This window comes from Salmo salar, chromosome ssa05, assembly GCF_905237065.1.
Source record: "Salmo salar chromosome ssa05, Ssal_v3.1, whole genome shotgun sequence".
NCBI classification, from domain to species: Eukaryota; Metazoa; Chordata; class Actinopteri; order Salmoniformes; family Salmonidae; genus Salmo; species Salmo salar.
This window is the reverse complement of record NC_059446.1, coordinates 85,460,741-85,475,499: the sequence shown is the minus strand read 5'-3', so window position 1 is coordinate 85,475,499 and position 14,759 is coordinate 85,460,741. Positions and strand designations below refer to the sequence as shown.

The following is a 14,759-nucleotide window of genomic DNA, read 5'->3' as shown; positions in this document are numbered from 1 at the left end:
TGTGTCTCCAGATCATGAAGACCCTGTCAGTGCTGCCCATCTCCACTAAGAACATGTTGGAGGAGAGTCATGTCCTGAGCCTCATCCAGCGCTGGGCCCAAACACACACACACTCCCTCCCCCAGCCCCCTGGGGCCGAACAGGACGGCTACTCCAGTGAGAACACGTCCCGCGCCCAGACCCCTCTCAACACTCCCGACGGCTCCTCTGCCTCCGTCGCCAAACTGGGCCCTGAGTTGGACAGCGACACTCCCAAACGGGCCGTTTACCGTCGCCTCAAGATCAGCGAGAACAGCCTGGACAGCGCCATGTCGGACGCCAGCAAGGCCTCGGACGGTAAGGAGGAGGAAGAGGAGGATGAAGAGGAGATGGAGGACGAGGAGGTCTCACGACCTGAGCCTCCAGTGGAGAGCAGCAAACAGTCCAAGACAGAGCTGGTGGTTGAGGCCCAGGCGGTTGAGGCCCAGGCGGTTGAGGCCCAGGCGGTTGAGGCCCAGGCGGTTGAGGCCCAGGCGGTTGAGGCCCAGGCGGTTGAGGCCCAGGCTCAGACTCCCACAACGGAGGAGCCGACAGAAGAGCCAGTCACAGAGCTGAAGGAGACACCAGAGGAGGTGGTGGAGACCATGGAGATCACAGAACCCGAAGCTGAGAGCCAAGACGTTAAAGATCAGGAGGAGGTGGATGAGAAGGGCGGTGACGAGGAGGTGAAAGAGGAGGGGAGTGAGGGACGGAAGGAGAGCGGAGAGGAGGAGCAGCAGCAGGCAAGTCGGTCAGTGGAGGAGAGGGAGGTTGTGGCAGGAGAGCAGGCCAACGTGGAGGTCCAGGAATCATCACATATTCAGCCAGTTCAGACGGAAGTTACTGAAACCCCTTCAGAGGAGCAGCCTGCTGAGGAGAAGGAAGAGGAGACCACCACAGCAGAGACTGGGACTGAAGATACAGAAAAGGCTCCAGGCAGCCAGGAACATCCAGGCCAAGTGGCCCCCGAGGGTCCCCCGGAGGTGGCCCCTGGCACTGAGGACGCTGCCCATGTAGTGGCCCCTGCCTCGGAGGCCCCTCCACCTCCCTCTCCGGTGGTCCCCGTGGAGCCTGCGGCGGTGGGGACGCCCTCGCAGGATGAGGAGGAGGGTGTGTCTGATGTAGAGAGCGAGAGGAGCCAGGAAGCCCTGCTCAGTGCTGTGGATATAGGAGACATGGCTGCTAGGCTGCTGGACAGCTGGAAGGACCTGAAGGCAAGGACACACACACTGATTTAACACACTGATAAATAAATACACACACACACTGATTTAACACACTGATAAATAAATACACACACACACTGATTTAACACACTGATAAATAAATACACACACACACTGATTTAACACACTGATAAATAAATACACACACACACTGATTTAACACACTGATAAATAAATAAACACACACACACACTGATTTAACACACTGATAAATAAATAAACACACACACACACTGATTTAACACACTGATAAATAAATAAACACACACACACACTGATTTAACACACTGATAAATAAATAAACACACACACACACTGATTTAACACACTGATAAATAAATAAACACACACACACACTGATTTAACACACTGATAAATAAATAAACACACACACACACTGAGTTAACACACTGATAAATAAATAAACACACACACACACTGATTTAACACACTGATAAATAAATAAACACACACACACACTGAGTTAACACACTGATAAATAAATAAACACACACACACACTGAGTTTCTTGTTATTTACATGTGTGGCGTGTGACTCATCCTTCAGGAGGTGTACAGGATCCCCAAGAAGAGCCAGGTGGAGAAGGAGATACATGGTAGGTGTCTGTCTCTGCCCCTCTCGTGCTCTTTCTCTCACTGGGTCTGTGTCCACACCTGTCACAGTGTAACATTTTATTTCCAACCGCGCTGACAGCCTACCATTGGTGGGGCTTTAACCTGGTTGATTATTCCATGGATACAGATCGTAGTCGAGACCGAGACGCTGCCCCGGCTCGCACCCCCTCCGGCAGCCGGGAACGTGACAAGGAGAGGGACAGGGAACGAGATCGAGAAAGAGAACGGGACAGGGAGCGTGACCGGGAACGTGACCGAGAAAGGGACAGGGATTGGGAGAGAGACCGGGAGAGAGACAGAGAGAGAGACTGGGACAGAGACTCTGAGAAGACACCCCGCAGCACAGAGAGACGGAGGAGGCGTGCCTCCACCTCCCCACCACCCTCAGCATACGAGAGGAGCAGCAGGCGACATGAGGACCGGTAGGACTGGCTGGAACACCAACATGCTCATATAGACTGACTAGCTATGGATGATCACGTCCTATGACTGTATGACTGAATGACTTTCTGAATCATTCTACAATACTTCAACGGTTTTAGAAACAAAACTCTTGATGACTTTAGGCTCCTTTTCAAATTGTACCCTTTTCCCAAAAGTAGTGTACTGAATAGGGTCCCACAGGGCTCTGGTCAAAAGTAGTGTACTGAATAGGGTCCCATAGGGCTCTGGTTAAAAGTAGTGTACTGAATAGGGTCCCATAGGGCTCTGGTTAAAAGTAGTGTACTGAATAGGGTCCCATAGGGCTCTGGTTAAAAGTAGTGTACTGAATAGGGTCCCATAGGGCTCTGGTTAAAAGTAGTGTACTGAATAGGGTCCCATAGGGCTCTGGTTAAAAGTAGTGTACTGAATAGGGTCCCATAGGGCTCTGGTTAAAAGTAGTGTACTGAATAGGGTCCCATAGGGCTCTGGTTAAAAGTAGTGTACTGAATAGGGTCCCATAGGGCTCTGGTTAAAAGTAGTGTACTGAATAGGGTCCCATAGGGCTCTGGTTAAAAGTAGTGTACTGAATAGGGTCCCATAGGGCTCTGGTTAAAAGTAGTGTACTGAATAGGGTCCCATAGGGCTCTGGTTAAAAGTAGTGTACTGAATAGGGTCCCACAGGGCTCTGGTCAAAAGTAGTGTACTGAATAGGGTCCCACAGGGCTCTGGTTAAAAGTAGTGTACTGAATAGGGTCCCATAGGGCTCTGGTTAAAAGTAGTGTACTGAATAGGGTCCCATAGGGCTCTGGTCAAAAGTAGTGTACTGAATAGGGTCCCATAGGGCTCTGGTCAAAAGTAGTGTACTGAATAGGGTTCCACAGGGCTCTGGTTAAAAGTAGTGTACTGAATAGGGTTCCACAGGGCTCTGGTTAAAAGTAGTGTACTGAATAGGGTCCCATAGGGCTCTGGTTAAAAGTAGTGTACTGAATAGGGTCCCATAGGGCTCTGGTTAAAAGTAGTGTACTGAATAGGGTCCCATAGGGCTCTGGTTAAAAGTAGTGTACTGAATAGGGTCCCATAGGGCTCTGGTTAAAAGTAGTGTACTGAATAGGGTCCCACAGGGCTCTGGTCAAAAGTAGTGTACTGAATAGGGTCCCACAGGGCTCTGGTTAAAAGTAGTGTACTGAATAGGGTCCCATAGGGCTCTGGTTAAAAGTAGTGTACTGAATAGGGTCCCATAGGGCTCTGGTCAAAAGTAGTGTACTGAATAGGGTCCCATAGGGCTCTGGTTAAAAGTAGTGTACTGAATAGGGTTCCACAGGGCTCTGGTTAAAAGTAGTGTACTGAATAGGGTCCCACAGGGCTCTGGTCAAAAGTAGTGCACTATATTGTTGACTTGTAGAAATGTCTGTTGTGTTGATCTCTGTAGACAGTAGTATTGACTGTGTGTTTCTAGGTTTGACCTGTTGATCTCTGTAGACAGTAGTATTGACTGTGTGTTTCTAGGTTTGACCTGTTGATCTCTGTAGACAGTAGTATTGACTGTGTGTTTCTAGGTGTGACCTGTTGATCTCTGTAGACAGTAGTATTGACTGTGTGTTTCTAGGTGTGACCTGTTGATCTCTGTAGACAGTAGTATTGACTGTGTGTTTCTAGGTGTGACCTGTTGATCTCTGTAGACAGTAGTATTGACTGTGTGTTTCTAGGTTTGACCTGTTGATCTCTGTAGACAGTAGTATTGACTGTGTGTTTCTAGGTTTGACCTGTTGATCTCTGTAGACAGTAGTATTGACTGTGTGTTTCTAGGTTTGACCTGTTGATCTCTGTAGACAGTAGTATTGACTGTGTGTTTCTAGGTTTGACCTGTTGATCTCTGTAGACAGTAGTATTGACTGTGTGTTTCTAGGTGTGACCTGTTGATCTCTGTAGACAGTAGTATTGACTGTGTGTTTCTAGGTGTGACCTGTTGATCTCTGTAGACAGTAGTATTGACTGTGTGTTTCTAGGTTTGACCTGTTGATCTCTGTAGACAGTAGTATTGACTGTGTGTTTCTAGGTTTGACCTGTTGATCTCTGTAGACAGTAGTATTGACTGTGTGTTTCTAGGTGTGACCTGTTGATCTCTGTAGACAGTAGTATTGACTGTGTGTTTCTAGGTTTGACCTGTTGATCTCTGTAGACAGTAGTATTGACTGTGTGTTTCTAGGTTTGACCTGTTGATCTCTGTAGACAGTAGTATTGACTGTGTGTTTCTAGGTGTGACCTGTTGATCTCTGTAGACAGTAGTATTGACTGTGTGTTTCTAGGTGTGACCTGTTGATCTCTGTAGACAGTAGTATTGACTGTGTGTTTCTAGGTGTGACCTGTTGATCTCTGTAGACAGTAGTATTGACTGTGTGTTTCTAGGTGTGACCTGTTGATCTCTGTAGACAGTAGTATTGACTGTGTGTTTCTAGGTGTGACCTGTTGATCTCTGTAGACAGTAGTATTGACTGTGTGTTTCTAGGTTTGACCTGTTGATCTCTGTAGACAGTAGTATTGACTGTGTGTTTCTAGGTGTGACCTGTTGATCTCTGTAGACAGTAGTATTGACTGTGTGTTTCTAGGTGTGACCTGTTGATCTCTGTAGACAGTAGTATTGACTGTGTGTTTCTAGGTGTGACCTGTTGATCTCTGTAGACAGTAGTATTGACTGTGTGTTTCTAGGTGTGACCTGTTGATCTCTGTAGACAGTAGTATTGACTGTGTGTTTCTAGGTGTGACCTGTTGATCTCTGTAGACAGTAGTATTGACTGTGTGTTTCTAGGTGTGACCTGTTGATCTCTGTAGACAGTAGTATTGACTGTGTGTTTCTAGGTGTGACCTGTTGATCTCTGTAGACAGTAGTATTGACTGTGTGTTTCTAGGTTTGACCTGTTGATCTCTGTAGACAGTAGTATTGACTGTGTGTTTCTAGGTGTGACCTGTTGATCTCTGTAGACAGTAGTATTGACTGTGTGTTTCTAGGTTTGACCTGGCTAACAGCAGTAAGAAGACCCGTTCCATCACCAAGGAACGCACCAAGCTGTCCACAGAGGAGCGCAGGAAGCTGTTTGAACAGGAGGTGGCCCAGCGCAGGTCCAGAAACAACAACAACAGTTACAACAACATCAACAACAACAGCGGCAGCAGCAGCTCCAGACTCTAGCCTACGATGCAGCCCTGACCTACACTACCAGCCCAGCTGGCTTCATCCACTACCCCCCCGGCTACCCCCTCCAGACCTACGTGGACCCCGTCAACCCCAACGCAGGCAAGGTGCTGCTGCCTACCCCTCCCGTGGAGCCCCTGGTCCCAGCCACCCTGGTCTTGGAGCAGACCCCTCCCCAGGCTCTGATCACCGAGCTGGGCATGACCTCTCCCTCCTCTACCTCCCAGCCCCCTCCAGTCTCCAACCTCTCCAGCATCTCCCAACACATCCACCAACCCACTACGCCTCTGGAGCTCCACCACGGCACCACCCAGCAGTATGCCCAGCAGCCCAGCGTGGCAGGCCAGGACCCGGGTGTAGGCGTCCTGTCAGTGCCTGCTGTGTCTGCGCCGCCTCAGGTGCTTCAATTTTATATTCCTCATCATTTTAATGGATTTTTATTTTATTGTAAAGTGACTTTCGATGTTTTGAAAAGCGCTCGAAATAACATTATTATTCAGGGCTCCAGAGTACTACCATTTGGTCTCGTTTTACAACCCTTTGACTTGGCTGTGCAAGTAAACATTTTTAATTGGCTGCATCAGTGCAAGTTACAAATTCCATCTGGTCCCCTAACTCCAAACGTCCTATATTTGTTTGTAATTGTTGTAGGTGTCGGCGGGCCAGGGGAGTTACACCACACTGTGGGACCCTACCACCCAGCAGGCTGTGACAGTACAGACCCAGGTAGCACCACAGTACCAGGTTGTCCCAGCACCACCTCCCACCCAGACAGCCATCTACTACCAGGGTCAGCCCTGTCAGACCATCTACAGTATCCCCACTGCCTATCCACAGGCTAACACACCTGTCCTGCAGGTAGGCACACACACTGCCCAGTGTCCTGAACAGTCAACACATAGAGGCTTTCAAGCAACGCATGAAAAAAGACCTGTTTCATGACTAGATCAGAAGGTTTCTCTCTGAGTAGCTGTGTGATCTCTGTGTGTCTGTCAACCCTGTTCTGGCCAGGCCTACGCTGATCCGGCTGCCAGCTACCTCCACGGTCAGCCGGTGTACACCGGTCATCAGCAAGGAGTGGTGGTTCAGCAGGGGGGTACGGTCACTACCATCGTCACCTCACAGACTGTCCAGCAGGTAAGGCCTCCAGCCAGACCCAGACGCATCAACACTGATCAAATAGATGCATTAATCGTTGTAAATATTTGTCTGTTAAAACATCACACAAAGTCAATGACTTTCAGACTAGTTGCAGACTCACAAAGGTCGACATGTTGCTCATCCTCTGTTGTCCATCATCCGTCTGGATGTCTGGCTGTACCCTTCTCCAAGCTACCACAAGGGGGAGGCAGTGTACCAACGTGATAGTAGTCTTGTCCAGCAGTTTCATACTATGTTTTCTATCATGATGAAGGCCTCATAAACAGTTGTTTTCTAACCACTAGAGGAGACTTCCTGTCTTTTCACCTGCCTCTTTTCCTCTGTCCAGGAGATGCCCAACGCTCTGTTAGTCCCCAACAGTATGATAGACCTGCCCCCTCCCTCTCCTCCCAAACCCAAAACCATCGTCCTGCCCCCCAGCTGGAAGGTAGCACGGGACGGAGAGGGAAAGATCTACTATTATCACGTCATCACCAGGTAGGCTGCCGGTCTCTCTCTGTCTGCCTGCCTGCTGGTCTCTGCCGGTCTCTCTCTGCCTGCCTGCCTGTCTCTGCTGGTCTCTCTCTGCCTGCCTGCCTGTCTCTGCCTGTCTCTGCTGGTCTCTCTCTGTCTGCCTGCCTGTCTCTGCTGGTCTCTCTCTGTCTGCCTGCCTGTGTCTGCCTGTCTCTGCCGGTCTCTCTCTGCCTGCCTGCCTGTCTCTGCTGGTCTCTCTCTGTCTGCCTGCCTGTCTCTGCTGGTCTCTCTCTGTCTGCCTGCCTGTCTCTGCTGGTCTCTGCCGGTCTCTCTCTGCCTGCCTGCCTGTCTCTGCCTGTCTCTGCTGGTCTCTCTCTGTCTACCTGCCTGTCTCTGCTGGTCTCTCTCTGTCTGCCTGCCTGTCTCTGCCTGTCTCTGCCGGTCTCTCTCTGTCTGACTGCCTGTCTCTGCCGGTCTCTCTCTGTCTGACTGCCTGTCTCTGCCTGCCTCTGCCGGTCTCTCTCTGTCTGACTGCCTGCCTGCCTGTGTCTGTCTGTCTCGTACTGTCTGCTTTTGTGACTGTGTGTGTATCTGTCAGCTTGTCGGTCTGACTGCACATGTCTGACTGACTCTGTGTCTGGCTGCGTTTGTCTGCCTGGAATTGTGTGTCTTACTGTGTATCTAACCCCACCCTCCTACAGGCAGACTCAGTGGGATCCTCCCAGCAGCTGGGACGGGGCCAGTGAAGACTCTCACAGCTTAGACCACGAGGCTGAGATGGACCTGGGGACGCCCACCTACGACGAGAACCCCTCCAAGGTGACCTTTAACCCTGAAAACACACAGGCCAAGGCCTTTCAAATGCATCCTTCCTTCCTTGATATAATCACTAGCTAGGTTTCCATCCAATTGGTGACAGATTCCATCCAATTGGTGACGAATATTCTAAAATCTGCATAAAAACCATAGTGTATTTTCCCTCCAGAGATGTTTCCATCAAATTGACTTGTTGCAGATGAAAGGCTGTGTGTGATGACAGTGCACATGAACTACTTTTTGCGGTTTAAATTCAAGTTAAATGGGTTTCCGTCACATTTTCAACTCCACTCAGGGTTTTCTCTGGGTATTTATTGGAAAGGAGCATCAAGCTCATCACCTTGTTCTTTCACCACCCTGTGAAGTTCATCATTTATTTCATCTGTAGCCTATTAAACTGCAGGCCTTCCTGACCAGTCGTAGTGGGAGGACCACACATGTCATCGCGTGACTCAAGTTTACTTCCATATGATGGTTATTTTATCAATATTTGAGCATAAAAGCGTTTCTGATGACATTTCTCGCATAATTCATTTTCCAGACACAAAAAGATCTCACCTTGTCTAGAGTATTTTGTTTTGTCGACACATTTACCGTGTTCTGTTTCCATCAGGCCTGTCATGACAAGTACTTTACTCCTATAAGAAGGTTGGATGGAAACGTGGACACTGATCTGTATGTTAGTTGATAGATGAAAACATGGCTTCCTTCCGTCTCATTACTTTCACCAATCTGACTGGTAGATCAGTGATTTTCCTCAAGGACGGAAAGGTGGGTGGTTATTAAGGTATTTGAATATGGCCCAAATCTCATGACTCATGGTTGAATCAGATTCACACAGGACTCTAGTCAAATGTAGTGCACTGTCCAGGGACTAGGGTGTCATTTGTCCACGGGACTATGGTCATACATGGTCAGTAGAGTTCCATACAGTCTTTAGGTTGGAGCCCCTAGTGGTGTGAGTCTAGGAGTACCAACCCTGCTATAATATCCATTATATTGCCTTGTGGTTTTTGGACGCAAGAGTTTTTCTAAAAGATGATGGCGTGAAAACAGATCTACTCTAACTCATCTGTGCAAAAGCAAAATATTTTAGCTTGGTTTGCTTCCCAGAATGTTTGTGCTTGCATGTGAAACATGATGATGATGCTGGTGTTCCTCCCATCGGTTAATTGAAGCTGTTGCTAAAGGATTATTTTCAGCTGTGGTTCTTCTCCTGGGAGAGAGAATCACCCCCCTGAAGGGCCTCTAGTCTACAGTGTCAGACAGGGGCTACATCCTCAAATGGCACCCTATTCCCTACATAGTGCACCACTACCTTATGCGTCCTGGTCTAAAGTAGTGCACTACATAGGGGCAAGGGTTCCATTTGGGATGCAGACAGACACTATAACGCTAGCTGTAGATACAGTGGATCACATCTTAAGAGCTTCATCAACATCTGAAGGTAAGGGTGAGCTAGGTTTAGGAGCTGTTAGATCAACCCACATCTTCATCAACATCTGAAGGTAAGGGTGAGCTAGGTTTAGGAGCTGTTAGATCAACCCACATCTTCATCAACATCTGAAGGTAAGGGTGAGCTAGGTTTAGGAGCTGTTAGATCAACCCACATCTTCATCAACATCTGAAGGTAAGGGTGAGCTAGGTTTAGGAGCTGTTAAAACAACCCACATCTTCATCAACATCTGAAGGTAAGGGTGAGCTAGGTTTAGGAGCTATTAAAACAACCCACATCTTCATCAACATCTGAAGGTAAGGGTGAGCTAGGTTTAGGAGCTGTTAAAACAACCCACATCTTCATCAACATCTGAAGGTAAGGGTGAGCTAGGTTTAGGAGCTGTTAAAACAACCCACATCTTCATCAACATCTGAAGGTAAGGGTGAGCTAGGTTTAGGAGCTGTTAAAACAACCCACATCTTCATCAACATCTGAAGGTAAGGGTGAGCTAGGTTTAGGAGCTGTTAAATCAACCCACATCTTCATCAACATCTGAAGGTAAGGGTGAGCTAGGTTTAGGAGCTGTTAGATCAACCCACATCTTCATCAACATCTGAAGGTAAGGGTGAGCTAGGTTTAGGAGCTGTTAGATCAACCCACATCTTCATCAACATCTGAAGGTAAGGGTGAGCTAGGTTTAGGAGCTGTTAAAACAACCCACATCTTCATCAACATCTGAAGGTAAGGGTGAGCTAGGTTTAGGAGCTGTTAGATCAACCCACATCTTCATCAACATCTGAAGGTAAGGGTGAGCTAGGTTTAGGAGCTGTTAGATCAACCCACATCTTCATCAACATCTGAAGGTAAGGGTGAGCTAGGTTTAGGAGCTGTTAAATCAACCCACATCTTCATCAACATCTGAAGGTAAGGGTGAGCTAGGTTTAGGAGCTGTTAAAACAACCCACATCTTCATCAACATCTGAAGGTAAGGGTGAGCTAGGTTTAGGAGCTGTTAAATCAACCCACATCTTCATCAACATCTGAAGGTAAGGGTGAGCTAGGTTTAGGAGCTGTTAGATCAACCCACATCTTCATCAACATCTGAAGGTAAGGGTGAGCTAGGTTTAGGAGCTGTTAAATCAACCCACATCTTCATCAACATCTGAAGGTAAGGGTGAGCTAGGTTTAGGAGCTGTTAAATCAACCCACATCTTCATCAACATCTGAAGGTAAGGGTGAGCTAGGTTTAGGAGCTGTTAAAACAACCCACATCTTCATCAACATCTGAAGGTAAGGGTGAGCTAGGTTTAGGAGCTGTTAGATCAACCCACATCTTCATCAACATCTGAAGGTAAGGGTGAGCTAGGTTTAGGAGCTGTTAGATCAACCCACATCTTCATCAACATCTGAAGGTAAGAGTGAGCTAGGTTTAGGAGCTGTTAGATCAACCCACATCTTCATCAACATCTGAAGGTAAGGGTGAGCTAGGTTTAGGAGCTGTTAAAACAACCCACATCTTCATCAACATCTGAAGGTAAGGGTGAGCTAGGTTTAGGAGCTGTTAGATCAACCCACATCTTCATCAACATCTGAAGGTAAGGGCGAGCTAGGTTTAGGAGCTGTTAGATCAACCCACATCTTCATCAACATCTGAAGGTAAGGGTGAGCTAGGTTTAGGAGCTGTTAAATCAACCCACATCTTCATCAACATCTGAAGGTAAGGGTGAGCTAGGTTTAGGAGCTGTTAAAACAACCCACATCTTCATCAACATCTGAAGGTAAGGGTGAGCTAGGTTTAGGAGCTGTTAGATCAACCCACATCTTCATCAACATCTGAAGGTAAGAGTGAGCTAGGTTTAGGAGCTGTTAGATCAACCCACATCTTCATCAACATCTGAAGGTAAGGGTGAGCTAGGTTTAGGAGCTGTTAGATCAACCCACATCTTCATCAACATCTGAAGGTAAGGGTGAGCTAGGTTTAGGAGCTGTTAAAACAACCCACATCTTCATCAACATCTGAAGGTAAGGGTGAGCTAGGTTTAGGAGGTACAAGATCCAACCCACATATCATTTCTGCTCCGCTCTGCATGCATTATTTGGTGTTTTACGTTGTACACAGAGGATATTTTTTTCAGAATTCTGCATGTGGAGTCTCAATTTGGTATTCGTCCCATTTTGTGAATTCTTGGCTGGTGAGCGGACCCCAGACCTCACAACCATAATGAGCAATGGTTTGATTCAAGTATTTTTTTTTTGCCAGATCCTAATTGGTGGGTCAAATGTTATGTTCCTTTTGATGGCATCGAAGGCCCTTCTTGCCTTGTCTCTCAGATCGTTCACAGCTTTGTGGAAGTTACCCGTGGTGCTGATGTTTAGGCCGAGGTATGTATAGTTGTTTTGTGTGCTCTAGGACAACGGTGTCTAGATGGAATTTGTATTTGTGGTTCTGGTGACTGGACCTTTTTTGGAACACCATTATTTTTGTCTTACTGAGAGTTACTGTCAGGGCCCAGGTCTGACAGTATCTGTGCAGAAGATCTAGGTGCTGCTGTAGGCCCTCCTTGGTTGGGGACAGAAGGACCAGATCATCAGCAAACAGACGTTTGACTTCAGATTCTAGTAGGGTGAGGCCGGGTGCTGCAGACTGTTCTAGTGCCCTCGCCATTCGTTGATGTATATGTTGAAGAGGGTGGGGCTTAAGCTGCATCCCTGTCTCAGCCCCCGGCCCTGTGGAAAGAAATGTGCGTTTTGTCAATTTTATCACACTTGTTTTGTGTACATGGATTTTCTAATGTCGTATGTTTTTCCCCCAACACCACTTTCCATCAATTTGTATTGTAGACCCTCATGACAAATTGAGCCGAAGGCTTTTTTGAAATCAACAAAGCATGAGAAGACTGCCTTTGTTTTGGTTTGTTTGTCAGTTAGGGTGTGCGGGATGAATATGTGGTCTGTCATACGGTAATTTGGTAAAAAGCCAATATGACATTTCCTCACTACATTGTTTTCACTGAGGAAATGTACAAGTCTGCTGTTAATGATAATGCAGACGATTTTCCCAAGGTTGTTGTTGACGCTTATCAGTTGGAATTTGTGGTCTGTATATTTGATCATTTAATTTAGGATACTGCCAACTCCACAGGCCTTTTTGGGTTGGAGGGTTTGTATTTTGTCCTGTAGTTCATTCAAGGTAGTTGGAGAATCCAGTGGGTTCTGGTAGTCTTTAATAGTTGATTCTAACATTTGTATTTGATCATGTATATGTTTTTGCTCTTCTTTGTTATAGAGCCAAAAAGATTGGAGAAGTGGTTTATCCACACATCTCCACTTCGGATAGATAGCTCTTCGTGTTGTTTCTTTAGTATTTTCCCATTTTCCCAGTAGTGGTTAGAGTCTATGGATTCTTCAATTACATTGAGCTGATTTCTGACGTGCTGTTCCTTCTTTTTCCGTAGTGTATTTCTGTATTGTTTTAGTGATTCACCATAGTGAAGTCGTAGGCTCAGGTTTTCTGGGTCTCTATGTTTTTGGTTGGATAGATTTCTCAATTTCTTTCTTTAGGTTTTTTGCTTTCTTCATCAAACCATTTGTCATTGTTGTTCATTTTCTTAGGTTGTTTTGACATTTTAGATTTGATAGGGAAGCTGAGAAAACCTAAACAGTATTTTTACTGCCAAGTTTACATCTTCACTATTACGTTTTGTCCAGGAAGTTGTCTAACAGGGATTGAATTTGCCTAATTGTTTTTTTGGTTAGGTTTCCACACTACTTTCCTTCCATCTATAGCATTTCTTAATATTATTCAGTTCCTTTGGCTTTGATGCTTCATGATTTGAGTATTGCTCTGTTCAAGTAGACTGTAATTTTGCTGTGATCTGATAGGGGTGTCAGTGGGCTGACTGAACGCTCTGAGAGAATGTGGGTTGAGGTCAGTGATAAAGTAGTCTACAGTACTACTGCCAAGAGATGAGCTGTAGGTGTACCTACCGTAGGAGTCCCCTCAAAGCCTACCATTGACTGTGTATATACCCAACGTGTGACAGAGCTGCAGGAGTTGACCCGTTTTTGTTGGTTTTATTGTTGTAGTTGTGCCTAGGGGGTTATATGGATGGGGGAGGGAATGCTGTCACTTCCAGGTAGGTGTTTGTTGCCACAAATTAGTACATGTCCCTGGGCCTGGAAATGATTGATTTCCCCCTCCAGGATGGAGAAGCTGTCTTCATTAAAGTATGGGTATTCTAGTGGTAGCACACAGTAGGACATTTTTCTCTGTTTAGTTCATGTCCTTTTGAATTTCTAGCCAAACGTAAAATGTTCCTGTTTTGATTAATTTAATAGAGTGAGTTAGGTCTGCTCTATACCAAATTAGCAAAGCCCCTGAGACCCTTCCCTGTTTCACACCTGGTATTTTGGTGGATGGGACTACCAGCTCTCTGTAACCTAGAGGGTAACCACTGCGTCCATCTCTATACCTTGTTTCTTGTAGGATGACAATGTCTGTATTTCTTTAGTGAAGTCTGGGTTCCTGCTCTTTAGGCCAAAGGCAGATGACTTCAGGCCTTGGACATTCCAGGATGAGATGGTGAAGGCTTTGTGTTCCATAAAGTGTCCAATGTTGTTAGTCGTGTGGTTTGGCCTCAGACCAGTAAGTGTGATCAGAGCCTGCTGAGCATCTGGTACATGCCATTGGCTTGGGCTAGTGTAAGAGTGGGGGTTGGGCCTGTTAGCCTGGGTGTATGTGTGACTTTCATGTTGAGGCCCTCTTTGTGGGAGTGGGGGACATGGGGTGGGCAGGAGGGTCATAGGTCTGATCTGAGGGTGCCTATATGGGGTGTAGGCATGGTTATGTATTTCTCTCTTGCGCTCACTCTCTCGCTCTCTCTCTCTATCGCTCTCTCTTTTCTGTCATTTGTTTTCCCTCTTCTTTGATCGTAATGGAAACCAGGTTTGTGGTTTCTTGGTTTAGCGTCTACGTACTGGGCCCTTTTGTCTCTGAGCGGAAATGTTTTCAGATGTGTGTCTGAGAGGGAGAGACCCTTTCTTTATGATGGGATGTCTCCATCGCTCTCTTTCTTTACGATGGGATGTCTCCATCTCTCTCTTTCTTTACGATGGGATGTCTCCATCTCTCTCTTTCTTTACGATGGGATGTCTCCATCTCTCTCTTTCTTTACGATGGGATGTCTCCATCTCTCTCTTTCTTTACGATGGGATGTCTCATCTCTCTCTTTCTTTACGATGGGATGTCTCCATCTCTCTCTTTCTTTATGATGGGATGTCTCCATCTCTCTCTTTCTTTACGATGGGATGTCTCATCTCTCTCTTTCTTTACGATGGGATGTCTCCATCTCTCTCTTTCTTTATGATGGGATGTCTCCATCTCTCTCTTTCTTTACGAT

At 46.6% G+C, this 14,759-nt stretch overlaps 1 protein-coding gene across 1 annotated transcript in view; it reads left to right on the top strand.

The window, feature by feature from the left end:
- Positions 1 to 14,759, top strand: part of LOC106606040 (histone-lysine N-methyltransferase SETD2) — a 47,385-nt gene that overhangs the window by 18,859 nt on the left and 13,767 nt on the right. Inside the window, 9 exon segments of the mRNA XM_045719233.1 lie at positions 12 to 1,232; positions 1,812 to 1,860; positions 2,007 to 2,301; positions 5,309 to 5,414; positions 5,417 to 5,890; positions 6,144 to 6,350; positions 6,504 to 6,629; positions 6,982 to 7,130; positions 7,808 to 7,925. Coding sequence (XP_045575189.1) covers positions 12 to 1,232; positions 1,812 to 1,860; positions 2,007 to 2,301; positions 5,309 to 5,414; positions 5,417 to 5,890; positions 6,144 to 6,350; positions 6,504 to 6,629; positions 6,982 to 7,130; positions 7,808 to 7,925 — 2,745 coding nt within the window.